The sequence below is a fragment of the Varanus komodoensis genome, unplaced genomic scaffold, assembly GCF_004798865.1.
Source record: "Varanus komodoensis strain SLA01 unplaced genomic scaffold, ASM479886v1 scaffold1, whole genome shotgun sequence".
In the NCBI taxonomy this organism is placed as follows: domain Eukaryota; kingdom Metazoa; phylum Chordata; class Lepidosauria; order Squamata; family Varanidae; genus Varanus; species Varanus komodoensis.
In genome coordinates, this window is record NW_025335268.1 from 63,828,064 (window position 1) to 63,855,623 (window position 27,560).

The 27,560-nt window shown below is 39.7% G+C and overlaps 1 protein-coding gene across 1 annotated transcript in view; it reads left to right on the plus strand.

Moving 5' to 3' along the window:
* Nucleotides 1–24,199, plus strand: part of MMS22L (MMS22 like, DNA repair protein) — an 88,292-nt gene extending 64,093 nt beyond the window's left edge. The window contains exons 14-24 of the mRNA XM_044449266.1: nt 3,104–3,288; nt 5,956–6,106; nt 8,069–8,184; nt 9,520–9,659; nt 9,805–9,964; nt 11,396–11,565; nt 16,778–16,989; nt 17,533–17,696; nt 19,152–19,248; nt 21,692–21,859; nt 23,915–24,199. Of these exons, the coding sequence (XP_044305201.1) occupies nt 3,104–3,288; nt 5,956–6,106; nt 8,069–8,184; nt 9,520–9,659; nt 9,805–9,964; nt 11,396–11,565; nt 16,778–16,989; nt 17,533–17,696; nt 19,152–19,248; nt 21,692–21,859; nt 23,915–23,996 (1,645 nt within the window). The 3' untranslated portion in view covers nt 23,997–24,199. The remainder of the gene's footprint in view (nt 1–3,103; nt 3,289–5,955; nt 6,107–8,068; nt 8,185–9,519; nt 9,660–9,804; nt 9,965–11,395; nt 11,566–16,777; nt 16,990–17,532; nt 17,697–19,151; nt 19,249–21,691; nt 21,860–23,914) is intronic.
* The last annotated feature ends 3,361 nt before the right edge of the window (nt 24,200–27,560 follow it).

The following is a 27,560-nucleotide window of genomic DNA, read 5'->3' on the forward strand; positions in this document are numbered from 1 at the left end:
AATGGACTTATATTAAGTGCTATGATAATGACCCTGTGATATACTGTGTGTGCCATGCACTATCATTTTTGTCATAATATATAAATGAGAATTTATCAGTTTGCAGACAAGATGAAAAGGGTTGCATATATATTTCTGTGTACCCCATGATTTAAAAAAAGCCCCTTCTCTTGCAGCCTCTCATATCCTTAAGAAAAACTATTCTTGTAGGTTGAAGAAGCCTGTCCTGTTTGAAAGTATAAATTAGAAAAATTTGTGTGTATACACTGTGTCTCAGCACTCTTTGAAAGTCTGTTTTTCCCCCTAAAATGAATGTGTTTGCATCATTTTGCTGTTAAGCAATTGCCAAGTTGGAAAAATGCTAAACTAATAAAGAATATATCATTACTTGTTAATTTTGGAAATGTTTTAGCTCAGTTAGAACAGTGCATTATTGCTGTACTTTGACCATTCTGTCCATATAGCTAAGATGAACAATTTCTATTTTAAGACTTCAATGTATTAACTGGAATTAAGTTCCACTGACTTCATCAGACTTTCCACAGAGTGTGCTTGGGATTTGGGATGCTGGAGTTGCACTGCATTTATCAGTTGTACCTGATGGAAGTGGATAGTGGCCACCAAAGTTTGTGCCAGAGGTTCTTTGTCGTATAGCATTCTGTGGCTTGTGTTATAAGAGAATGAAAACTGAAAGCTATTTCAGATGTTCAGCAAACTACATAACATTGTCTGTCCCTGCTGTTACATATCTCAGGATGTGCATAAGGTACTGCTTTGTTTGAATGCATTTCCTTTTCAGAATTTCCTTGCATGCAGAAGTCATCAAAGGTATGGGATCTGTAGGCAGTGTTGGAATGTCTGAGGGCTGGATTAGCTATAATGTTAATGGTGTGAATATAATTCATGCACTGTTGTTTTAAACATTTAAAGAGTAGCTGGTGGTGGAAACTTGCCACTGTTCAACCAGTGAATAGTGGTTGGGGCAGTGAGGATGTGGATTGGGACTGTGACATGCAGATAAATTTTCTCCCTCACACACTATGGATGCTATTGAAAGATTAAAAACTAGATGTACGAATTGAAAGCACCCAACTGTTAATGCTGGGGTGTAGGTGGCCAGCAGTTATGGCTGGAACATCAGGACCAGGGTACAAAAGAGGGATGGAAGTCTCTGCAAGAAGTGAGAGGGCCAGAGGTGAAAGCAAGTCCAAGCTGAAAACAGCTATTGCTGGGATGGGCAGGGTCAGAAAGAAAGGGGCAGTGTCTAGAAACAAGATCGTATACTGGCAAGGCGGAGCAGGATCAGGAGCAAGACTAGGCCTGAAAGGATGAGGAATAAGGTACCTGGCAAAGTAGGGTCAGACCAGAGCCAAGGATGGAAACAGGAGTAGGCGAGATTCAGTGCATGGTTGAAGGCAAGGCAGATTGGAAGCAGGATCAGAGTGTGGTGTAACTATCATGAAGGACCATTGCGCTGCGGCAAAATGTAAGGAAGCCTTTTATGGAGCCTTCCAGGGTTTCCAGCTGTGCTGCTTGATTGCCAGGCTCCAGTCCCCGCAAGTACCTCTAGGGCATGCTCCAGCTTCTTCAGACATCTAGAACTGCTTCACACTGCTTGTCACCACGGGGATTTGTGCCTGGGGTTCAGATCTTTCAAGCATCTATCGTCTAGCTTTGTCCTCGGCCTGCTCTCTTCTCTTTCAGACAGGATTAATCACTGGCTTTATATGGACTAACCAAGGAACATACGTAAGATTTGATCAAAGGAAAAGAAAATATGATGAATTGCCTTCCCTTTGCTTCACATAAACAAGCATAGCTGTGTGGCCTAAAAGTGTCTTCTAAAATCACATAATCCCCAACAAATTATAACCAATTTCTGGTCTTCATGTAAGAAACATCAATGGAAACATGAACAGTATGAGTGGAAAATATTTTTTCCAGTTGTTTTTAGCTTTCAGTTGTTGGAAGTTTTTTGTTGAAGTCATTTCTTGGATAGTTGGGATGTACTTCACTGATGTTGACATTCCTTTTTGTTTCAACCCTGCTTATGCCCTGCCAGCAAAATTAGGGTTATGAGACATCTGGCTGTCCTTGTTATATGCCATTGTCTTATAAATACCTTGACTCTGACTTTATACTGCTGTTTATAGAATTTAATAAAGCAAATGTAATAATGCTGCCTGTGCCTTAATCTACAATCTCAATTGAGTTGACTAGGAGATAAATGGAGCAGGAATGATAGTGCGTTGCTACAGATTGTTTTTAATAAGCATGTTATTTAGTTGATCATCCAGGAGCAGTAATGCCTCGTATCCTAGACTGCCAGACAAATTTATTAATGCTTCCTGCCCCTCCTCCCACCCATTTCTCTAAGAATGTTGATTCCCTACAGACACATCTCTATTGAACCTTTAGAAAGTCACAACTTCCAAATTAGATTAAGTAGTAGGAACAGTAGTAGCGGAATCAAAGAAAATTGAGTGTGCTATTGAATTCATGCCACTGAAATGTCTCTGGAAAAGACTGACGTTGTATAAAGTACTAACTTTAGCTCTTCCTACGGTGGTAAAACTATGGGCATTGATGCCAAGCTCAAACCATAACACATATCAGAAAAGTGTGGATCTCTATTTTTGTTGGCTTTTATTTTGTATGTACTAAGATTCCAAATTCAAAACTTCATGAGAAATGTATTATAGAAAATAATCGGTGGTTGTATATTTCTATGCTTATTCCAATTTCTGTACTTCTTGCATACTAAATTAACAAATAATAATAGACCTGGCTTTGGACCGTATGCATACTTACTTGTCAGTTGATGAATGCATGCATTCATTTTAGAGCTGCCTGTTTCTCATTTGGTCCTGACACATTAAGAGGTACATAATTAATGGTTGACATTAGTAATTAACATTAACTTTATGGTGCTTAATATGCCATCATTTATCCCTCACCTAGCTGGTATGCATAAATGTCTTTGCATCAAGGTTTTAATTATAGAAAATGATCTTTCAATTCTTGTAACGAAATTGTATTTTTACTTCTGAGGAATTTGTTGCCCCCATCCATGAGTTTTAATATTTCTTTTGTTTCCCTTTAGGACTGTGCACAAACACTTAAACCAGAGATTGCCACTGGGGAATACAGGTCCAAATGCACAGCCTCTGTCAGTGGCGAAAGAGCACCACCTTGCTGTTGCCAGAGCTCTTTGGAAAAATTTCTTTCCGTACTTGAAAAGCCAAAGAATGTTGCAGACTCCTCCACAGCTTGCAGATGCAGCGGCAGGTTTGGGCACCCTTTGCACTATGGCTGTCTATGTTCTTGGCACATTCATGTTCTCATTCTAGAAGCTGTTTGTACTGTAGAATTCCTTTGAAGATAATGCTTATCTGAGAGGGATGTTCCACATTTGTGTGTGTGTATGTGCGGGCAGTGCAAAAACAGCCTCAACATTCTCTATTTGGGGGCAAGGAAATTAGAGGGTGGATGAAATTCTCCAACAGTTGTGTCACAGGTGGGGTTCATCGTTGGCAGGTCCTGGCACCGACTCTTCCCTGTTCTCTAAGGTTTCGAAAAACAAGTGGCAATGATGGTGACTGTGTTGACAGCTTAGTCCCCACTTATCCTTCCCAATACCCCATTCAGGTGGGCAGTGGAGCACATGTGGCCACCACAAAAAATAATGGTGATGAGCACATTGGAGAAGGTTCTATAAAATGTTCTTTTATGTCTAGTGAAAGGGGAAAAAAGAACAGTTTTGATCAATTTTGGCTCATATTCAAAGTTGAGTTTCTTCTCCCAGGTGTTAAAAGAAATTACTCTGGACACAACTTGTCTGTACTATTACCAGCAATACTTCTTATTCTCGAACCCTACAGTGGCTGTGAGGGCAGCAGGGTCTGTTCAGCTCCCAGGAAGAGGTAGAGCTAGTACTGTGCCAGAATCTGTCCCCCAGTTTTCTGCAAGTTTGTTCTCCATGAAAGAGGCTTCCAGTTTTCTGCTTTATTCTCATAGCTTTATTTTGAATGTCTTTTGGTGGTATTTTTGACCTTGTCTAATCAGTTGTGTGGTGGCCAAGAGCAGGGTGTATGTGTGTTGTTACAATTTCTCCATATTATCCCAGGCTCTCTGCACTTTCCAATCTGGAAAAACACTACAAAGAAATTACCTCATGACATCTTCCCCTGGGATTTAACTGAAGTGTGCAAAGCTGATAAATTAATGGTGAAAGACAGGGCACTGGCACACACGACTCAGTCATCTCATAAGCAGAACAACGCCAAGACCCTGAACCTAAGCCATAAGATTTTCTCTCTCTTTTTCCCCCTTCTTTGAATTCCCTTACAAAAGCAATTTATTTTCTATCAGTTGAATGAAAATAGTTGGAAAAACATGGAGGAAAATCTTGGCATGGCATTAGTTTGTGTTTGTATGTGTACACACACATGTGCATACACAGATGCACATGTTTATTAGAGCACTCTGGAGTTCTCAGTTTCTCAATATGGTTGCAGTATATGCACAGCTTCAGTGGCACTTTCCCCCTGATATCGTTTGTTACATTAGAAATGTGAGCTTAGGCAAGGTTAATGGTTGATGCTTCATCATATTAAACGTGATGCATATTCCTTCTGTGCTTAAATGAGTTTGTTCCTAGCTTCTGCAGGATCTCCCTCCCCCACTCCCGAGCTTGGAGCTTCTCTTGCATTACAATAATGTTCATTTTGTAAATGTTTTTCTCCACATATATCAAACAACATTTCAAAGACATTGCATGACATTATGATTTTTTCTAACACACCCTGTATTCTGGAGTCTTATGCTGTAGGAACGCCACTCAAAATCCCAGCAGATGGAATAACATCTTGAGAGTAAACTGAAGGAGTGGTGATCCTTGACTCCAGTGGAGCTGTGCCCAGCTGGTCCAGGCTTCTCTGTTTTGATACAATATCATTTCTTCCATGAAATGCCTATATAGTAGCACCACATATTTCAATTTGACAAGGCTTGCATCTAGCTATAATGGTGCACTGAATCTATTTAAATAATATTTGGAAAAGACAGATTTGAATTTAAATGTATTTTACCCCAACATGAATTAAGAACTGAGTTTATGAGCTCTCAAAGATGCGGTCAATAATGGAAATGAAGAAAGACCCCTTGAACTTCAGCAGCTTTGCCATAATTAAAATAGAATGGTAATGGGAAAGAATGTTGTAGAAAGGAAATGCTCCGTCATTTCCAGATGTTTTATAGAAAGCGGAAATAAAGTCAAGGCAAAAACCTGTTAACCTGTTTAAAAAGTCTGTTTTAGGTATTTGCGATATTTGTTAATTATCAAATCATCCATTTTAATCAACATAATTGGTGAGAATATAGTGATCCATGTAATGCAACTGCTCAGCCGAGTGAAAATGAAGGTTAAATTACAACTAGGCCCTCTGCAGGCCAAGTGATCACTATTGACTATTAACATTTCTATATCAACCTATCTGCTCAAAAGCCATCAAGACGGTGTGCAACAGTTTAAAACAATGAAACCCTGTCATGATAATAAAAACAAGAACATTCAAAACAGTAAAAACACTGAAATACTATGCATTTTAAAAGTGTAGAATGAGAGATGCCAAGAGGTGTGGCCACAACCAATGATGTCATCACCACAGTCCCCTTCCTCTTCACCCTAGATATTTTGCCTTCCTCCGTGTGGGTCTATGCACAGAGTTTTATGTCTCTTCCAGTACAGGGAACAGGACTGTCTCCTGTAGGAAAAACCACTCCTCTAAGCACCGGTTGAATCACAGGCTTTGTTTCTATTGATTCCCCACCATTAAGGTGGAAAAAATGGCAAGGAAAGGGATTATAGAAAAAAATACATATACCCTTCTGTCCAGAATCAGCCTGTTCCTCATACTTGTTTTCTCTTTTGGTTTTTTGGATTAAAAATACCAGGTTTCACTTTATTGGCTTTGGATTTGCCTAGCACATGTACATTGGATCTTCAGCCTCAGCCAGCCTTATCGATGATGCAGTTGTTTGGATGGGATGATATGGTTTGTCCCCAGTTGGTTTCAAGATATCTAAGTCACCTAATAGAAAACAGGTAAGCAAAGTAAATTCTTGGCTAAATAAGAGCAGGTATACACTTATCTTTCATTTGGTTCTGGTATTTGTTTTGGTGGAGGAAGCAGTTACTCCAATTTATTTAGAGTATTATAAGTTGCCTTAAGAGCTTTGCTGAAAATGTGACATTTGCTATTTAACATGGATGGGCTGTTTTTCAAGAACTCTAAGTTTGAAGCTCTCTTGATGTGGTGCAACAAGTTTCACAGTCCTTCTGGAGCCCAGGTTTTCAGTTAAATATCCAATTCTGTGTATTGAACTTAGGCAGGAGCATTATTTCCTTCCATTAGTGTATTTTCAGGTAGTTTACTAACACCTGGAATCTTATTGTTCCTGGCAGTTGTACAAAAGATTTCAAGAACATGCATAAGAGGCAGGCATCCTGACAAGCTTGTCTAATTCTGGGTAGTTCGACTGACGCAGACTCAAATATGTCTAACAGTTGCAGTTGTGGAATCTCTGTATGTCTCTAAGAGATTTCAACATACATTTTTAAAAATGGCATAAACTAAGAATCAGTTAGACATGTATCAGTCAGGCACACTATAAATTTAGAGTACATTGCCAAAGGGTGACTGGTTAAACTAAACGACCCACAAGATTCCTTCCAGCACTCAGCCTATGTGCATGATTTAAAATATGTGCAAGAAAACAATAGTGGGAGGAGGCATAGAATATTCAGGAAGGAATATGTCTAGAATATTAAACCTAATTGAAGTTTTGCCTTGCACTTCAGTGACAGTGACAATCATAGCTTATAATTAATTAATAGGAGGATTGTGGAGCTAATTGGTAGATCACATATTTTGTATGCAGGAGTTCATAGGTTCAGTATCCAGTATCTCTGGGTAGGAATGGAAAAGTCTTCTGTTGGAAACCCTGGACAGTCAGTATCAATACTGGACAAATGGAGCGATCATTATAAACCAGCTTCTTATGTAGATGCATGTGCAGACTTTTTGTTTCTGGTTCCAAGCTTGATGCAGTGATAGGTTTTCATTTTCCAGAGGGCTAGCCATCTTAGTAAATGCAACAACAGATCTTGTAGCAACTGCAGTATTAACCAATTTCTTACGTCACAAGCTTTTGTGGGCTCAGACCTGTGCATGTTTTTGTTTTTTTTACAAAAATTGATACACTCAGAGAATGTGCAGATGTGTATTGTGGGGAGGGCAGGGCAGGGGGGTTATCAGTGGTAAGATCAGAGGGAACTGAATTGTAGTTCAGCTGTATCTGTTAACAAGATAATCACCCAACTTAAAATGGTTTCTCACCAGCAACAGCTGGCCACATAAAACAGATATGGGAGCAAGCCTGAAGGTTTACTCTGTTCCAGCAGGTCTATTGGCGCACTATTACAGAATGTATCAACATCACACAGAACTTCATGGTCCATACACCTGTTCAGTTTTGACTATGGTATTGGCCAGCATGCTGCTGTGTTGTACATAGGGCAAGCAAGAATAAATGCCAAAGAATAAATGAATATCCATCAGAAGGAACAGTATTTGAAAGCCAAAGAGGAAGCACTGCAACCTCCCAGGATGGTCTGTCACTGGCTTTAAGGTGGCCATTTTTGAACAAGGGGACCTTCAAGACAGAATACAATATGAAACAGCTGAACTGCAGCTCAGAAGGTTCAGCTCTAGAAGAGGGTTTGCATGACATGACAGTCAATTGTATGTGACAGGCTACAGTGGGTTGCTGTGTCACGCAGGCCCGGGTCTTGCTGTATTCACTTTCCTCACACTCGTTTAGGGGAGTGGTGTTGCCATTTAAGGAAAGGGGTTTGGTGTTGTGTGGCACACTGGCTGCAGGGCATTCCCTGGAGGTGTCAGTTGCACAGTTTATACTTGAAAACATGGAATGGATGGGCAAAGGGTGGATTTTCTGCCTATGTAATATGCTTTTCTTTTTCCTGTACTGCTCTTCTTTCCTGCAGCGTCCTGTCTGAAACTCTTACTGGAATGGGCCATACATCTTACCAAGCCTTGTTGGTACAGTCTTGGTTTCGATGCATTTTGCAAATGTTTATCTATCAGCCTGCTGATACCTTAGGTAGGACAGATATTCTTCAGACAGCTGGTAAATATGCATCTAAGTAGTAGCAGTGATAATTTTATATTTGGAGAGGGGAATGCCCACTTTCCTCAATGATATGCAAAATATTTGTCTTTGCTTTAATCACTACTTTGATTTCTTTATATTCAAAATTTCACCAAGCATGGAAATGATGAATGATGATGATGTTCTTCTTCTTCTTGCTTTTAATGAAGAAGATAAATTACATTTTCCTTCTTTGGGCACTTGTTTGAAAGGAAGAACAGAAATATTGCCAAAGGGTAATTCTGATTGAAAAAAAATACTCTAAAAATTGTTAAACCTCAATTTTGCTAAATCATGACTTAAATCCAGCAAATAGGGCAACTGTTCAAATACTTTTTTAAAGCAACCGTATAGAGAGAAGATACCTTGCTTTCTTATTTTGTTGATTGTTACACAGTGAAAATAGAATATCCAGTTCTGTGCATTAGTAATGCAACATTAGTAATGTTGATCATCTTTTCACTGTCTTCAAGCAAGAGTGGGAAGAAAAATGTATCCCTGAAAGCACAGTGATAAAACATGTGAAAGGGTGCTAAGCTACACTAAGGATGCAATCCCATGCATGTTTGGGGAGGCAAAAGTCCTGTGATTCCCAGCATGCCCTAGACAGACATTTTTGAGTATGCATTTCTAGAGTGACTTGTTTAATGCTAACAGTGGATGAACCGCTACAGAAGTATGGGCTGGGCTAGTATTTGCCTAGCATCATGTTTATTGAAAGAGTGCTGAATCATTGTTGACCGAATAACTGAAATCAGTTTCAAAGAAGTAACTGGTAGTGGCATTTCAGTTGTGGACAAGGCCTAAAGCAAAGGGGTACAACCAAAGGCAAACATAACAGTATATTCAAGCTTAAAGCACTTATTGTCTTATTGCCTTTCAGAATAGGGGAATAAAACCAAACACAGAAAATACCAAATGATTTCCAGTCAGGAGATAGATGGTGGCACCTGGAAAGGGTCTGTGGCTATTTGGGGCTTTTTGGAAGGCTAAATTTAAGTTAATTTAAATTTAATCCAGGCAGGCCAGATTTCATCCAGGGTTCAGCACCCCAGATGTAGATGTTAGCGGCATGGGACTAAGCCAGTCATAGCAGTAGCAACAGTTGTTACTTGGAAAGCAGGGTTTGTGTCGATGCTTAACTATTTTTCTTGACATCTTATGATTTCCAAGAGATTTTTAGTTTACTTTTAATTGTACAGCTTGTGAACATTTTACACTCCTTGAGGAAAGAAGCATACTCTTGAACCTTTCCAAACCCTTTCATTTTCTCTTGTTGCCGAATAGATAAGATTTATATGGAACAGCTAACTGAATTCACAAGACTGATAGTTAATCTACCAGAAGTAGGAGCTATGTTCTCAAAGAGTCATGTTGAGCTGGTCTACAAGCAAGATCCTAAGGACACTCTTGTTCAATTCATTAAGGTACAGCATGTCTTAAATACCAGTTTCAAAGGAGGTAGGAAATTGTGTTGAACTGAAGCCTGAAGAAATGTTTGTCATATTTCAGCCTGATAAGGATCAATCTCTAACTTGCTTTATTTCTGTCCACCTATTTCCATTTTCTCAGGCTGTTGGAAAAAACTATAGTGGACTTCAGACATTGCCTGAAAAATCAGCCATGGTAACTAAGGCACTAGAATACCTTGGTGATATACTAAAATATGTAAAACCCTACTTGACGAAGAAAGGTCCTGCAGAAGGACTGCATCTCACCTATAGGATTATAGGTAATTATCATTGCCAGTGTTTGCCTTCATGCTTTAATAAATAATTATATAGAGTAAAAAAATTATCTGTATGATTTTTGAAAACCTCCTTATGTTATAATTGTTTGGTACGGCGATGCAAGAAATTCAAGCTAAGAGTAAAAGTTTGCCTTAGGAGGCATTTGGGGGCGTTAAGTCTTGTGTGGGCTATTTCCATCAGTGTATTTGAAGCAAAACGATCCTTTTTCTTGATGGCAATTGATAATCAAGCAATAGTAATTGAAGTGGCAGATTCCCTAATGTGAAAACATGGGATTAAATACGGAATTGCTCTACTGGAAATCTGCCTCCACCATGGGATTTTCTTCTTAGTTCCTTCCCCTGCATTCCTTTACATCACTAGAACATTTGCTCTAGAGTGTTCCAAGCACTTCAGTTTTGTATTTTTTCAGTTTCCCAAGCACCTAGAATCTTGAGAGAGAGTGAAAAAGGAACCTGAAAAGAGTTGGGATCCAAAGGCCCCCATAATGGACTCAGTGTGAAGAGGGGTGATCTACTGGCCATCCTTTTCCATAAGCAAAGCTTACTTACAGCAAGGTTTATTTTAACAGCTTGCAGTTTGAGAAGAGGAAGAGAAGTCAGTATGAAAAGCAATGGTCTTTGTGGCCTCTCTTGGTCAATGCCATAGTGGGTATCTGCTGCATTTTAACAGCAGACCTTCACCCACCCCCAGTGCTTTGCCCAGGTGAGACTTGCAAATTTGGATTTGCACATGTATGCTCATGTCCAACTAAGAGAATACTTGGGAAAAAAGTTCAAAAGCAATGTGCACATTACTTGTTTTTGTTTGGTTTGGTTTTTGAGAAGTGTGATGACCCAAGACGTCTCTGCTCCTGATTTTTGGGAGGGCTTCCCTTCCCTTTCCTTGAACGATGCAACAGTTAGAATGGGTGAAAGGTTTTGGATCAAACCCAGGGAACAGAATTTTTAAGCATCAACACCCTGAAAAGAAAGTGCCATGGAGGGCAGGTTGGGGCTCAAAAGAAACACTTAGTTCGCCTTCCTGTCTCCATGGTTTGGTGGTCATTAATCAGATTGACCTATTAATATAAGTTAAATAGTTAGTCTACAGTATCAATATTTTCCCAGGCATTGTTGCTTTGGTCCTTATCAGAATTTCCTGAAGCTGCCAGGTCTCACGTTATGAGATCTGATTTGGTTCCCCTGCATTTTGCCTGTGTGTGATCCAGAGTCTACAACTCTCATTTTACTGTACTATGAATGAGCCCTCACTATCCCCATGTTGGCTAAGTGGGCTATGCAAAAATGTGACAACTTGGTTGCTATAGTTACCAGGAGAAAATGCAGCCCCACAGAATGCTGGTTTATGCCCTGCCTCCTCACTCATTTTGCAATGCTGTATATCAAGTTTCTTGCTTTTTTATCTAACAGGATGCCTTGTGAAGTCTTGGGCACCCATTCTGGCTACTTCCAAAGCACAGCCACTCCTGTTCCGCATTGTCGATTGCTTGCTTTTGCCACATGCTGTGCTCCAGCAAGACAAAAGGCTGCCTGCAGCAATGCTTTCTGCCATTCAGGATAATCTTCCTCTTTTTCTTCAGGTGTGTGGGTGTGTATGTGTCTCTATACTGTACATGTGTGCGTGCACACACAAAGAGAGAAAAAATATATGTGTGTATGCATATTATGAACAGATGTAAATATAGAGGTTTAGATATTAATTAACAAATTGTACCTTTCTGAAACCAATGACTGGCAGGGGAGGTTTTTTTCTCTGTTTGTTTACTTAATTGTTAATCTTAATTGTTGTCCCATTAGTGGGACCACAGCTTTGTGGGTGTTGATAATTGTTCAGGTACCTGGCATAGATACATCTCCTTCCTTAATGCATTTTACAAGCTGAGACAGCATTCCTGAAGCATCTTACTGCCTGGTCATCATTCACTGGTATAAAGGAGTTGACACTTAATTAAATTGTTTTGGAACTTTGCTTAAGGGAATTATTGAGATCAAACAGAAGTATTTTCTTCACTTGTGGAGAATGAGATTACAGCATTAGTAATATACTATATGGCACATCTGTACATTGTACAGCATAAAATTGTATGAAAATTGTGTAAGACAGAGACTGAAACTACTTAAAACAAGGGAAAGGAAACCATTATCAAATTCATAGTTAAAATTAATTACAATTAATAGATTTTGATCACCTTGGCCATCTCGTGTATATTCTTTTAAAACTTTTGCTTACAAACATAAAGATGTGGTGCAATCTTGTAAACAGGTACTCTCTTCCAAAGAAGGGTCAAATGTGCATCATGAATTTCCTTTTATACTGAAACACTACAATAAGTACTCAAATGCTTGATAATACACATATCTTCAAATATACTTATGGTTATTGTAAGGGATCTCCTGCTTGTTCCCTAAATGGCAGTGAGCAACCCCTGCAACTTGGCTAGCATGTATATTCTTTCTAACAAAGTCAAGTAAGATTCGTAGCCATGTGAATATTTATTTTATGTATTGCTTATTATTAACATTTCTACATTGTCATATTTGCTAAAAAGCCATCAGGATAACGCACAAGAAAAACTCAAAACTTAGAAAAACAAGAACATTAAAAATAAGAAAACATTAAAACTAAATAATTTAAAACTTAAATTAAAAAATGCACACTTTCTAAAAGCTAAAAGTCGGAGGGCCAATCATATTTGTGGAGGGGTGCATTCCACAGTGCATTCCAGCAACACTGGGGAAAATCCTTCCATCTGGGACTAACAAATGAGCCTCAGTGGGCAAAGGTGTCATCCGGAGGACCTCTCCTGCAGATTTCATCAAGAGATGTTGAGATAGCCAGGTCCTAAGCCTTTTAGAGCTTTAAAGATTACATTCAGCACCTTGATCCTAGAGAGGTTCTGGCAACCAGGCAGGTCTTTCAGGACAAGTTTGCCCTTATTGAAGCTCTGGATTCCCATCAGGTTTTACAATAGTTTAAACCAGATACAGTAGTTTAAACCAGATAAAACCAACTGAATAACTCTATACCTGAATACCTAAATTTAGCCTACCAAGCAACATTGAATATTCAGGTGCCAAATAAAATTCCCCTTCACCACATATATCTTCAGTCCTTAATTTAAATTCAGTTTTTGTGGACTTGACAGGAAATTCTGAGTGGAAAAAACCCCAACTGATAAAGTAGCACATTGCCAGTGACTTAGACTGTTCTTATATTCCATTATATACTTCTGGAAATCCAGTTTCTGTGATTTGCTTCATCTTTTAACAATAATTGAATAATTGTACTATATTGGGAACAGCCCTACCCACAGAGGTTTATGTCCAATATCCTGTCTAAAAGTCAATTCTTTATATACCTTGGGTTTCAAGATCTTCAGGAGATCTTGGAGATTTTATGAATTCTCCAATGCGCAGGTCTCTTTTATTGAAGAGATATTATATTTCCACAGAGAAAACATGGTCTATGTACTGTATATATACAGAGCAACATGCATTTGTTCAGGAATATGCAAGTTCATTGTTTTTGTTTTAGAAGGGCTAACTTCATGGGATTATGTTTGCAATAAATATTTAATGCCATACATATCCTCCTGAAAACTATTACTGTTTAAAGGTGCAATCCTATGCATATTTAAACAGAAAAAGTCCTACAACTTCCAGGATTCCCCAACTAGCTATAGGGGAAGACTGGGAGTTACAGGCTTTTTTTTGGCTAAACGTGCAAAGAATTGTGCTTTAATATATTATAAGTGTGTCATTCCTGGCTAATGGTATAGGGACATGTCGTGTCCAGTCATTATCTTATGAATATCATTTGTAAAGCAAAACAAACATGGCACCAAAATACATTTCTCTCTAGCTCCTTATGTTATGGGTAAATTGTTGGGAAGAAGTTTGACACGTGAAAGGCAGAACCTAAGAGCTGATGTCTGTATTTAAAGTTTTCCTTAATGAGGCACAGCTGGGTATCTATGTTGGCAAAGGCCAACTTGCCCCAAAGCATTTCCTATCAGAAGCAGCCATGCAAGAGTCTCAGCATAATAGCATTATGAACACAGAATCATCCTGTTTCATGTCTGTGAAGAACTTCACATTCATTTTTCAGGTATGTCTGGCTGCTGGATTCTGGCTGCTATCTCCTATAACTTTCTGCCTTTATTGGAGAATTTTTTATCTTTTTAACCCCATCTCCAAGATGAAACTGCAAAATTGGGAGATGTGGAATACTTTTTCCGGAAAGCAGTGGGCCCAAGCTTTGAATGCTCACACTGAAGTAAATCCATTTGGAGAATGTTCAGTTTGGTACTCAGGTTCTCAGATGATGGGTCACAGGATTATTTTTGATGGGCTACAGAGCTATTAGATATTTTCCCTACAAGCAAACATAATCTCTTGGGTCCATAGATTATACTCCAAAGGGAATGGATAGTAGTCAGGGGTACTCTCCAGCAATACAGTTTTGCAAAGAAATTCACCAAGGTAATAACCTTGCTTTACCCACACACATCAGTGGTAGGCATTTGTGGTGGCACATCAGCGTCATAATTGCCTGACTGTGTCTGTTTACGAGCATGTGCCACCATAGATTATACTTAAGACACCCTGTGCAATTATTATTTATTTCAGAAAACAATTTGTAAGCAGATTTGTGTACTCCCAACACAGATACCTTGGGCTGATTATTAGATCATCAAACAGGTGGCTGACGTGAAATTAATACCATGATCTGAAGATTTTCAGAACTATTAATGGCAAGATTGCCATTCCAAATACAAGGCACAATAGTTGCTAATTGTGAAGGCATATTTATGGTGTTCACAACCCTAAATGTATTATTAAAACTCTTTTATTTTCATGTTTCAGAGATCATTGCAAACACATAAACAATTTTAGTATTACTAGATTATGGAAGCTATTCTATTTCATCAGTTTGTAAGAGCCTTCTTCTACTAATCCATGTTCCTGCAAAGATACCTTCTCTCCTTTGTTACTGATGCTTGACCGTTTTGCTAGTGTGAATTCCAAGTAAGAGTGTTCATGAATTCTCCAGTAATGACCCCTTATGACAGGAGACTCATGATTTACCTCCATTCCTGTCAATCTCAGAAAGCGCTCTCAACAAAATCTGTTTATACAGATAGAAGGAAAAGATGCATAGAACAAACAAAAAGTCACGAACAGAAAACTGTCTTAAGTCTAGCTAAAAGAGAAAGAAAAAAACACCACCAAATCTTTCTGTAAAATGAGAGGCACACAGATGCATCTTGAAAAGGTGGCCTAAATATGCAACAAAAGCTTTGTGAGGGTGTTGAGCAGTATCTGTAATGATACGTAATGTGCTCATAGAATAATTTTGGGGAAAGGAACATTTTTACTTTCACATAGTCAAAGGGTGTCTTTTTCTTGTGTGTTAGAATTTACAGTGAATGATTCCTGAATACTGTTTTAAATACTGTTTTATGGGGAGAGTGGACTGCTGTCCAGAACTCCCTACTCCCATGGCCTATAACCTTCGCTCAGACTCTCCCTGGTCCCAAACCCCAAACCAGATAATTTGTTGGCATTTTTTGTTGTTTGGTTTCTGATTTTTTTGGAAAATTTTCATTTTTTGGAATTGTGCTTGGAAAATAATACACAGAATATTGTATTGTGTGTATGATGCTTTTTGTTTTTCCATCATTGGTCCCTGAGGCGGTTTTTCTATTTTTGCTGGTCCCCAGCTGTGGAAGAGTTGAAAACCATTGATTTACAGTATCTCTCCCTTCTGCATACCATGGGCCTATCCCACATCCTTGAGCACCAGTGTCTCACTGAGCAAACACCTGCCAATTGTAACAATTTGTCCTTGTCAGTTAACTCTTCCTCCCCTTCCAGGTGACACCTTTAACCCGTTTACATTACAATGGGTTGTATTGAAGTATCTGTGATACTTCTTATATGTGCAGGTGCCTGCCATCTATTCCACATCAATTCCAAATCGCCTACCCCCACCCCCAGTGATCAGGTTCAGCCTTTTGAATCATGCTGGTACCACAAGTGAGGAGAGGGAGGGAATGGGAAAGCCTCATTCTGCAAGCAATGCAAGCTACACAATATTTAGGTCCTTTGTAAAAATTTCCTAATATCAGTTGCTTTTTGACTGATGCATTTGATGAGTCAAAACTAGTATTTGCATATTAGAAAAAATAATTTGTGTCAGCAACACATTAATATTAGGAAAGAATGGATTTGAAAGGTGTTTCTCCCCTAACTAGTTCCATAGTGTATTTACAGGATTGGATGGTTTTCCCTCTTGCCATCTGTATAGTTTTTATTTCAGTGAGGGTGTGATTTCTTTCTGTTTAAGTTTTATTTTTTATTGATTCTAAAAATTATTTATACTGTTTGTGTTGCTATACTTGCTGTGTTTACGTAAGTGCATTACCTTGTCAAATGTGCATTACTTGTCAGCATGCAGATCTCACAGATTCATTCAAAGCAGATATTTTACATTTTGACCAGACACACTGTTGTACATTCGTTAATCACATTTTATATCCCCTTAAAAGAAACTTGTCTTGTGTTTACCATTGCCAGTTTTTAAAACAAACAAACAAACCTATGCTGTTTGTGCTTTGTGTTTTTAAAAATCCAAACCCCTTAATCTGTTGTGAAAATTAATGGGTCTTTCGGTGGCACAGCAATGCTGCAAGCCATGCTGTAATGTAGCCATTAAGGATTATCAGAGTTTCAGCATGGATCATGGTAAATTTCTCATTTGTTAGTTCTCTGTGTGATTTTCCTTTCTAGGGCTTGTCCTTTATTTGTTGCCAGGCCCAGACTCAAGGTGCCTATTTGAACCAGTTGCTAAGGAATGTTATTCGGCAGTACTTTGGGCGCTTTCTTCCTTCAGCATCTTTGAATTCTCAAGTTGGACAGCATCCTGTTTTGCTGGCTTTATGCAGTTCCACCAGCAGCCCAGGAGCCTCACATCTGCGTAAGGCCACCATGCAAGTCATCAGGTAATGTACCAGAGGAAAGGAAATGAATGCTTCAACATTTTATTTATCTACTGGCGAAGGGTTGGAGGAAGAACTTGTGTAGCTTTTACAGTAGGCAAATGTATGAAAGTTCACTTAGGGAAACACCCTTTCAGTTAGTTCCTGGAAAATGACTGGACTGAGATGATTCCATTAAAATGCAGTATGTGGATGGAAAAACATTCGGTTAGAAGCTGAAATACAGGCATAATATCTATCTAGCTAAAATTATTTCTAGTGTGCCTTTAAGGGTAGAATTCTCTCAAGGCAGCATACAAGATAAAAATTGGACACCACTGGTACAATAAAAGGTCCATTAAAGCATATTTCATAAAGTGCATTAAAATAGAGATTCCCTGTAAAAGTCATGGAAAACTAAACTTACCAATAAAAACCAATGTCCCCAACTTAGGGGAAGGCCAGAGAAAATCAGGTGAATCTTCAGACCTGGCAACATTAGTATATGTAGTGTCACTAAGAAATAAGGTACTAATTTACTGTTAACTCTAATTTTTATCTTTCCAGTGAGAATTACCTACAGTTCAAAAGTCATGCCCCTCCTTGCCTGGCATCAATTCTAGCTTTTATTTTAGAACTGTTTCAGAGAACCAGGTCCAGTGAAATATCTGATGTTGAGACACTTCTTCCTTCTGTGCTGAAATGCCTTTTGCTGGTTAATGAGCTGCAAGGTGAGCTTGTGAACTTCATTTTCTTTTTTAAATGCTTACTATTTTAGAGAAAACCCTGGATTGTTCACCTCTCAGCAGCCCAGAGCTCCACATTTGTCATCACATTCTCATGCTGTATTCCCAACAATCCGCACTGCATTAACTGAGGGCGTCAGGCAGACCAGTTCAGAAAATAGAGCCTTGGATTTGTCCAGTGATAATCTTTTGACTAGCTCATGTGTCATCGATCCAAGTTGCCAAAGAAGTTGGTGAAGCTGCAGGATGTTATGTAGGGTTGGCCTAGTGGGCAAAAGGAAAAGATGACATGTCAGTTTTCAGAAAAGCAGAAAATTATTTTGGTCCGCTATATTTCTGCCTAGGAAAGGAATGAAAAGTTTCAGTCAGGGGAAGGTATGTTTTGGTGATTTATTAGGAAAAGTTTTCTAGTTATAAGAAAAATGTAAGGGAAATATTTGCCATGGAAAGTTTGTGAAATATTTTTGACCTTGGAGGCTTTCAAGGAAAGCTAAAATAGGCATCTGTCAAGGTGTAGCATGGGTAATTGATGACCAGGTGGCAACCTAAGAGGCATTACAACTTGGCCAAAGAGGATCTACCTTCCTATCCCCCACAATATCTGTTTCCTTTCAGGCTATGCTGTGTTAAGGCAAGGAAGTTGAACTATCATATATACCAGTGTATAAGATATCCCTTCAAACCAAAAATAACAAAGCAAAAATCAATTGTTATCTTATGTGCTCAACATATAAACAGCCCAAAATATTGACCTCGTCTCATATGCAAGTTGCCTTGTACACCAATATATATGGTATTTTTCTGAAACATACTTTCTGATTGCTTGTTCCACATTATATCACAGTATATATTGGCGTATAAGACAACCCTTGAAACCAAAAATAGCAAAGCAAAAATTGGGGGTCATTTTATACATCTCACAATGACAAACACCAGAAAAACAGCCCAAAATAGTGACCTTGAATTATATGCAAGTTGTCTTATACACCAGTATATACAGTAGATAATATAACAAGGGCAGCGTGATACTTAGAGATAGTTGCTTGCCTAAGGTTCATGTAAGTGCATGGCAGAGATGAGATTTGAAATGGAAGCTTCAGAGCTCACACTTCTGGCTACCACAGGTTGTCCTATCGTCTGCAATTCCATGGACAGAGAACGTGATGAAACAGGGCCGTCTCAAATTTATAAAGTCAGAATGGGATTCAACAGGGCCTGTTTCCAAGAATGATGTACATAGGATTGCATGCTAAGGGAGCAATTCTATGCAAGTTTAGACAGAAGACAGGCCTACAAGTTCTAATAAACCCCAGCCAAGGCATCTCCCTCTAAGTTTTGTGTGTCTGATGTGGTACACCACCCTCCACTAAGCATGTATAGAATTCCTGGAGTGTTTTCTACAGGGTCTGTTCAAAGTCTCCATGAGCCTTTCTCTTGCAGTTAAAAAGCTGTCCACAGAGGTTCTGCAGTGCATTGTAAAAGGCTGTCAAGTGGAGTCAGGAGGAAAGCTTCCCACCCAGATGATTTCTGTGTTTAGGTGAGTAGAAAACTGGCCAGTTGGCACTGGAATAAGTGCAAGTAATTTGACAGAAAGCATGTTCTTTTAAGCAACTAATTATCCCTAACATAATTTGATGTTGATTGTTTACAGTACCTTCATTCTTGGCAACAGGGTTTATCACATGTATTGGCTGACATGAAAGAAAACTATTGAGAAGGAAACACGTACAGTTTTTCTCCTGTGGGTTTTTAAATTATATTTTAGAAAGAACACTTGCAGCCATAAAGACAGAAAATCACAAGTGAACTATTAGTTAATATTGTAGGCAGAATAGCATTCTGCATTGTTACATAATTTTCCCTATACCTTTCTTCTTTTGTGCTCCATCAGTGATGTTACTTGATCATCCCCAGTGTTATTGCAACGAACATTTAAGATTTGAAGGCAGGGAAAGCTTGAGTGTCCTAAGTGTTAGATGGCTTTTCTAAGAGTCCAGCTTCAGAACCGCTTCCCGTCATTGCTCACCCCTCAGACTGAGCTACTAGAATGTTGCTCCTTTAAGACATTTAAGACTGCAGCCTTGAGCAGCACCACTGGACTCTCTCAGCAAGAGAGGGAGTGCTGGCTTTGCCATCCTGCCAGCCTTTCTTCCCACCTGGCTTACTCTCCACCAACCCGCTTGCCATCTCTTCAGCCCCTCTCTCCTGGCTGATGATGGGACTGGCTGGATCGAGGCACTGTTCAGAGAAGTTTGAGGGGGCCCAGTCCTGCGTAGAGGCCTGCCTGTAGCCCTGCCTGCTGCATACTCGGTTGCCAACAGCTTCCACCTGGCCTGAGATGCAGCAGGACTATTTCTGTCCGCCCTGTACAGGGCAGCAATGGCCCAGCAGGGACAACCCTGAAGGGGAGGATGCCAGAACAGGTTGCACCTTTAGGGGGAGTGGCTTGTGGGGAGTGCAAGGGCAAGCCCCTCCCAAAGTGTTGTTATTCTCTGTGCCTGATATGTGTCTGGGGGGCTGGTGGGGGGAGATTCCTCTTCACAGGTTCTGCATATGTGCAGTGAAGGATGGGAATAGGAGCACATGTGGAGTTCTGATGGCGGGCCAATCAGCATAGTGATGGTAGGGTGGGATATGCTGTTGGGTGGAGGGCTAGCCTGGTAAGCAGAATGTGGCCCAGGCAATTAATGGCTGCCATGTTCTGGCCTTGCTCCCAGCTGCAGGTTTGGTGGTTGCCCTGTCAGCCTGCCCTCTGGTCTCCAAATACTGCTTTAATATGCCAGATCCATGCACAATAAGACCTTCCTCATCCATGATTTAATTGTGGATGAGGCAGCCGGTCTGGCATGCATAACCAAGACCTGGGTGGATGAACAGGGAGGAATTAGCCTTTCCCCGCTCTGCCCAGGTACATACTTGTTACAGCTCAAGGTAGACTGGAGAGCTGGAGAGAGTGGGAGTTGCCATGGCCTATAGGAATTCTGTCTCTCTGCCCAGGCTCGCTCTCTGTCTGACTCCTAGTCTAGAGTGTTTGCATCTTGTGCTGGACCAGCAGGACGGACTGGACATTCTGTATAATAAAGAAATAATGGATTATTGAAGTACTAAAAAAATTAATACTGAATATGAAAGAGTTGCATAGCAAACTTGCATTATGAGAGAGAGAGAGAGAGAGAGAGAGAGAGAGAGAGAGAGAGAGAGAGAGAGAGATACCTGTATGGGTTCTTATACAACCAGAATCAAAGAGATTGCTAGAGATGAGGAAGTTTAGCTTTTAAGGCTCCGATCTGATGTTCAATCTGCTTTCCAAGAGAGCTGTAATTAATTTAAGACAAACTTACAGTCAAGTGCAGGGTTACAATACTTCTTTTGAAACTAGAATTCCTGAATCTCCAACCTGCTATGATTATAGGACTGTCAACATGGTGGCTATTAAAGGGGAGAAAGGGTTAACACTTGGCAGAATACTTTCATTTACAACCGGCACACATCTTCAACAAGAAGTATCCAGACAGACATGTTTGATTTTGCTTTGAAATCCCTATTTTCCAGGATTAGCTTTGAGCAAGGCACGTTTATAAAACCCTATATCTGATTTTGTCAGCCTGCCTTCATGGCACTGAGGCATGCACATTGCACTGTGAGTTGACTTATGGTATCAACAGTGCCTCAAGCAAGGGCTTTTCCATCACAGTGCTAAACTGAGACCAGGATCGTGTTTGAGTTGAGGCACTTTCTTCAGTGCTGATGGTACTGAAGAAATCAGTATGAATGCGAGCTGAATTTGTGGTTAGGCTTTACACCTTTAAAAACATTTCTGTGTATGCCTTTCTTTTTCTGATCTGATCCTGTATTACTAGCAGTTGTGTATTTCCCCTGGACTCTTTCTCAAATGAAAGCACACATTTCTTTGGTAGAGCTTGTTTTTCCGAAAACCAATTTTTGTATCTTGTACTAAATGCCCTGGTTTCTTCCTTCAGGCAGTTCATCCAGGATTACACTACTGTGTATGATAATCAAGTTTACAGCATCTTGGAAGCTGTGGCTGCCTTGGACCAGTCTCTAGTTATCAGCCTGATTCCTGCTATGACAGAGGCCCTGAGGAATTCTGAGTACGAACAAGGTCTTGGCAGAAATGCTGTGCAAAGGTATATTCAGAGATTACCATTGCTTTTGGGTGATGAACAGAAAAGTTCACTTTCTTTTCACAGAATGCCTCTTTAAACTACAGCATCGATTTCTTTCAGGCAAGGTTTATCCAGAGTTAATTCCATGTAGCATATATTATTTTTATGGGCTTCCCCTATATTTTATTTGCTTTGCATTTAAACTCACACTAAGCTGCCATCAGAACATGATTGTTCCATGTATGATTTGGCTTCTTTGGCTGTGTGAATGCCGTAATAGGAGTTCCAGAGCAAACTTGTAGCACAGCTAGAACTAGTATATTAGCCATAAGCTAAGCCATAAACTTAATATATTGGATACTCTAAAATTTTCTCTTTTAGTGTAGAATTTAAAATGGAGGAATGGGAGCAACCTGTGCAACTAAATAGTATTGACTGAGTTTCCACATGATGGTAACTCAGTGTGAGTAATTAGCCACGTGTAGTTGTCCTGTTGTGCAGACCAAGACTGCTCCCTGCAGGGCAGCTTATTTTGGGGTAGCACACCACCCTGACATTTCGTGGTTTGTTCTATGGGTTGTGAAACCCACAATGGGCTGTCATGTCATCCAAACCCAAGCAACCAGCCCCATCATAGGTCCAGGAAAGTGGCAAGTGTACGACTAGGAGCAGCACAAAGACAATGCTGCTCTTGCCGAGCTCACCTGGGCTGCAGCCAACAATAGCCACTCCAGCAATGTCCAAGTGACACTTTGGAGTGACTGTAACGGGCTTGGTATCCCCACTGTGTTCATAACTGCTTTTTGATCACTGTTAGTTGCTTTTCCCGTTTTTCGTCCCCTGTGATTTTTAAAAATTTCTACCAGTGACTGGAGTGGCCTTCACTGATTACGAGCCATTTTTAAAGTTATTGGGAATAAACACAAATATTTTCATAATTAAAAATACTCCTTTTTGATCAGTTCAGTGGTTCAGAGATACACAAATACTTCTGATTAGCTAAAAGACAAAGCTTTTCCTGGTCAGTATTATGGTAAGTATCTTCTGTCAATACCCAGCCATGGATATTGACCAAATACTGCTGAAAATAGATTATTTAGTTATGTGTTTTTCCTCACTTGATAGCTGTCAAACAGCAATCTACCAAGCAAAGAGCAGTGACATGAACAGATACTTGCTTGTGAAAGGAAGTGGTGAATATATCACCTTTGCATAGAGATCATCTAGTTTTTAAGTGTAAAACCTGATTATTCTCAGTCTTCTTTACCTTTTCTGAACTTTTCTGAGCCTCTAGATATTCACAGAAAGGGGAAAAGTGCATCCACTCTATTTACAAGAGCATGGAGTTTTGACAACTGTCAAAAGATAAGGTTTCTTTTCAAACAAAGTTTGTCATAGTACTGGACAAGAAAATGCACGCTTAGGAACTCTGTGTATTTCCCTGTCAAAAATGCCATTTAGTTGTTTGTCTGTCACTGGCAGAGATTGTAAAAAGATTGTGAAAGGGGAAAAATGGAAAAGGCTGCAGCAGTGACCAAAAAGGGGTTGCAAATGGACTGGGAGGTGGGGACAAGGTGACTTCTGCTGCCAAGTCCCTGGGATATTTGCTGAGAATGGAGGGAAGAACGACCCATGGAGAGCTCAGTCATCTGTGGAGCATCCTCTAGGTTGTTTCATGAACAAATCATTTCGCATAGCTTATTGGCAGAGTGGGCTGCCAAGTCATACAGACGCACCAGTTGTGAAGTGCTTTAGGCAGATATACTATAATGGGTGACCAAGTAATGACAGTAGTGAGTTTGAATTTCATATTGGCATTTGTTTTAAGTGTTTAATTCAAAGTAATCCTTGATTTCGAGCCACTACTTTATAAACTAAATAAGATCAAATAAGTAATTTTCCTCCTGCGGTTCCCTGTAAACAGTGCAAAGTGGGAGATGAGAGAAAATTATGTTCTGGCACTTTATCAATTTACCTTAAATAGCCCAAGAATGACATGACTGATTCTTAAGCTCCATGACACTGATTTTAATTAAAGTGTTACATACTTTTGTTTTTTTCCCCCCTTCTTAACAGAGAAGCCTATAAACGACTCTTATCTCAGCTCACAGAGGCTGGACAAATGGAGATACAGAAGCTGGAAAATGAGACCCATTAGTAGCATGTTGATTGGTATTTTCTGCAGTCATTTCATGGAATGCCAGTCCTTTATGCAGAGTGCAGATTCCGGAGCTACGGGTTCATGTGTTTTCTGCTTAGCTTTAAAATGTATAAGCTACCCTTCAACAGCTTTAGATCCAATGTTTCAATACTGCAAGCAATACAGGAAAAGTTCTGCAGATGTTCTTTCAAATGACAACTGTGATCCATTGAATCCTGTTAGAGACTGTGTGTGATGTGGGGGGGGGGAGGTGACAAGCATAGGCAACTTGGTGACTTTGACACTATTGAAGTTTCTGCTTTTTATTATTTAAAAAAACAGACAAAGGGAAGCAGGAAAGGTAATCTCTGACAGTAACTTTTTTCCTGCTCCAATGAATCAATACACTTCGGCTCTTCATTCTGACACCTTGAGTGATGTTTTTGCACACAAACACTTCATCTGAGCTTGGCGACTGCAAGCAAGGGGTTCAATCTAAGCAAGGCCAGGGTCAGGTCACGATGCTTGAGCCACCTTGTGTTAACAGAAGAGTCTGTGTACGCTTTGTGTAGGACGGTGACAGCTGTCCTAGCACTGTCCCTGTATTAAAAATGTGTTGATGTGTTCGACAGAACTCAACCTCTAACCCCCTCTGTTGTCCTTGTGTGGTTTTGCTGCTGGAGTGACAGTGCTCCCGCTCTTGAATCTCAAGAACTGATTCAGTTCAATTATAAGACCTGCTACCCAGGTCACTACACTAATGTCACCCATTCCTTTTTTAAGTTCCCCACTCCAGCCCCATGCATCTTCTTCTGTCAGTGTAAGGCTCTCGTTAAGGTTAACCAAATTCTAAGAAGCCCAGGTGCAAATATCGTAATTCTCATATCTGCTTTCTTCTCCGCCCAGCCCCCCCACACACACACACATTGCATATCGTTACATTTTGTCTTTAGTAAATTGGATTTGTTAGATATTTCAGGATGTTTATGGCACTTTCCGCTTCTAGCTTGGAGGCCTATCGTAATTCTCCCTGTAATTTCCAAATTTATGTTATGTATGGAATTTATTCTTCCATTAAATTATGCCATTTTAGCAACATGCAAGTAATCATTTGAATTGCAGTAGTGAGTTGTATGGGCTTGGTGGCAAAACCAGTGAAACAAACTGTAACTTTTCAGAGTTAATGATGAGAGACTGTTTTTTGTGTCTATCAATTACTGCCATGGAAACTTCCCTATAATCTTGTTCTGAGCCTTTCTGCATTGTTATAGTATTCTTATGTAAAGGTAGCAGATTATCTTTTTCCTAAATCAACTATCATTACTTCAGATAATACAGTAACTAAAAGCCTCTTTTAGGCTACTTAATAGTGAAGAGCATGGATGTTCTTTTCATTAGGAAAGTGACTTATTGAACCTGCATTGTAGGTTCTTGGAATCTCCTACACCTGGGAGGAGTTTTATTCATCTCAAAAAGGCCTGCATTTCTAAAAGGGATTCTTAAAAAGCCTCAAGTGAGATGCCTTCGAAACCTCAGTCTTTTCTGTTTGCTAGGTAAGAGAAACAGAAGTATGTCTTTCGTATTAACTTCTTGAACATGAAGCCTTTGACTTTTGAAAGAATAGGAGCAGATATTGCAGCAAATTATTTAACTCAACTGAGTGCATTTCTTTAAGACATAATTAAAACTGCACTAAGAAATTTGAAATACAAAACCAATTCTTTTAAAAATGGCTGAGTTAATGAAAAGCGTCTTCTTAATATTTGCGGTTAAAGCAGTCAGTTCAAGCTGTTTTAAGAAAGAGCCTTTTCACATTATATCAGATGACCACTTGCAATAATTGTGTTTGTACAAATAGGAATTTGTGGAAGATTTGCATTATTATAATCCCTGCTGCAAATGATGGGAAATTGATGTCAGTGTGTATATAGAAAACATGAAAAGTTTGCGTTGGACAGATGAGGACCAGAAGTTCCTATGGAGAAGAAGGCTTAGAGCTCCTTTCACAGAGGTTATATATTACTTCCAGCCGTCGGGGTGGTGTTCCTCTGTGTACCCGTTGCTGGGAGACAGGAGCATGAAAGTGCTGTTGCAGGTTTGCCCTACTGATGGGTTTCCACAGGCAGCTGGTTGGCTACGTTGTAAGCTGAATGCTGGACTAGGATAGATGGGGCTGATTCGGCATGGCTGCTCTTGTGCTGTTTGTGGTCATTTTACAATTGTTTTATTTCCAGAGACAAATAATAGATACCTTTATATAAGATGGGGAATTTACTGCCAAGCAAATCAGTTTCATATTGGGCAGGAGTGTGTATTTCTGGTTTATGACTACAAGTTTATTTATTGTGCAAGCATCATAAGGTCTGGTAATTGACTTGAGTGTGACTGGTTTGTTTGTAAACTGGATCCTTTAATTGAAGCTCGTTTCTTACATACATACATACATACATACATATACATATACACACACACACACACACACACACACACAACGCTTCCAAAGGTGCAATGGCTGGTGCTGTAATCCCATCAGATGAAGGAAAGGAACACAGCTATAAGATATGGCCAAGAGGGACCACCACAAACACATTTCTTGATCTCTCCCGTGGTCCACATTACACTGAGGACTTGATTCCTAGAAACAATGAAAAGTCTCTGTGTGTAATCTCACATAGGCCATGAGAGGACTTTTCACTGGATAAGCAGCACTTTCTCTGCTGTGTATCTTCAGAAGATGAGCTTCTATTTAAGTCCTGAATTAAATATGTGTGATTCTGTTCAATGTCTCAAGGTGCAATCCTATGCAACTTCAGTAAGAAATAAAAAACTATGCTTTCTGGGGCGTGCTGGGAGTTTTAGACATTTGTTCTGCCTGAATTTGCATGTAATTGTCCCCTTAATGTAACATCTCAACTTGACAATTTATCATAAAACAGTGTAGTGGTGATGGAGAGGGATGCCCTCTGCTTCAGTTCCTGCTCACCCAGGGCCCCACTTGTCCTTTAAGTAGTAGGTATTGCAGAAGATTCGGCATGATTTGTGTGGAAGCCTGGACCTCTGAAACTATGGAAGGGAAAGTGTAAGTCCAAGATAAGTAGGTACTTCCAAGGAAAATGGCTGTATTAGGTTCAGACAAATCATGTTTCTCCTTTGCCCATTCTAATTGATCCGTAGATCAGCCCTTTGGAATGTGATACTCAAATTATCCCCAGTAACCACATACTTCTAAAACAAGTAGACCTCTGGGGGTGTACCTGATAGGCATCTCTTTGTGCTATTTGTTTAGCAATTTGGTCTCCTTCACGAGAGAATCAATTCTGCAACCATCAAGTCTCCTTCCTCAATGGTTGACATACTGATTAAGAAGTTAAAGAACAGGAGCTTACAAACTAAATTTGTGCTCAAGGTTTTTGGGAACATTTCTGTGATTCATTACGTTGTTTTCATTTAGTTTTTTCCCCTAAAGTGCAGTGGAATCTCTCTATAATATTTTATCAGTGTTACAGTGGTATATGCAGGCATACCTCATTTTATTGTGCTTACTGCTTATTTTACAAATTGAAGTTTTATGGCAATCCTTCG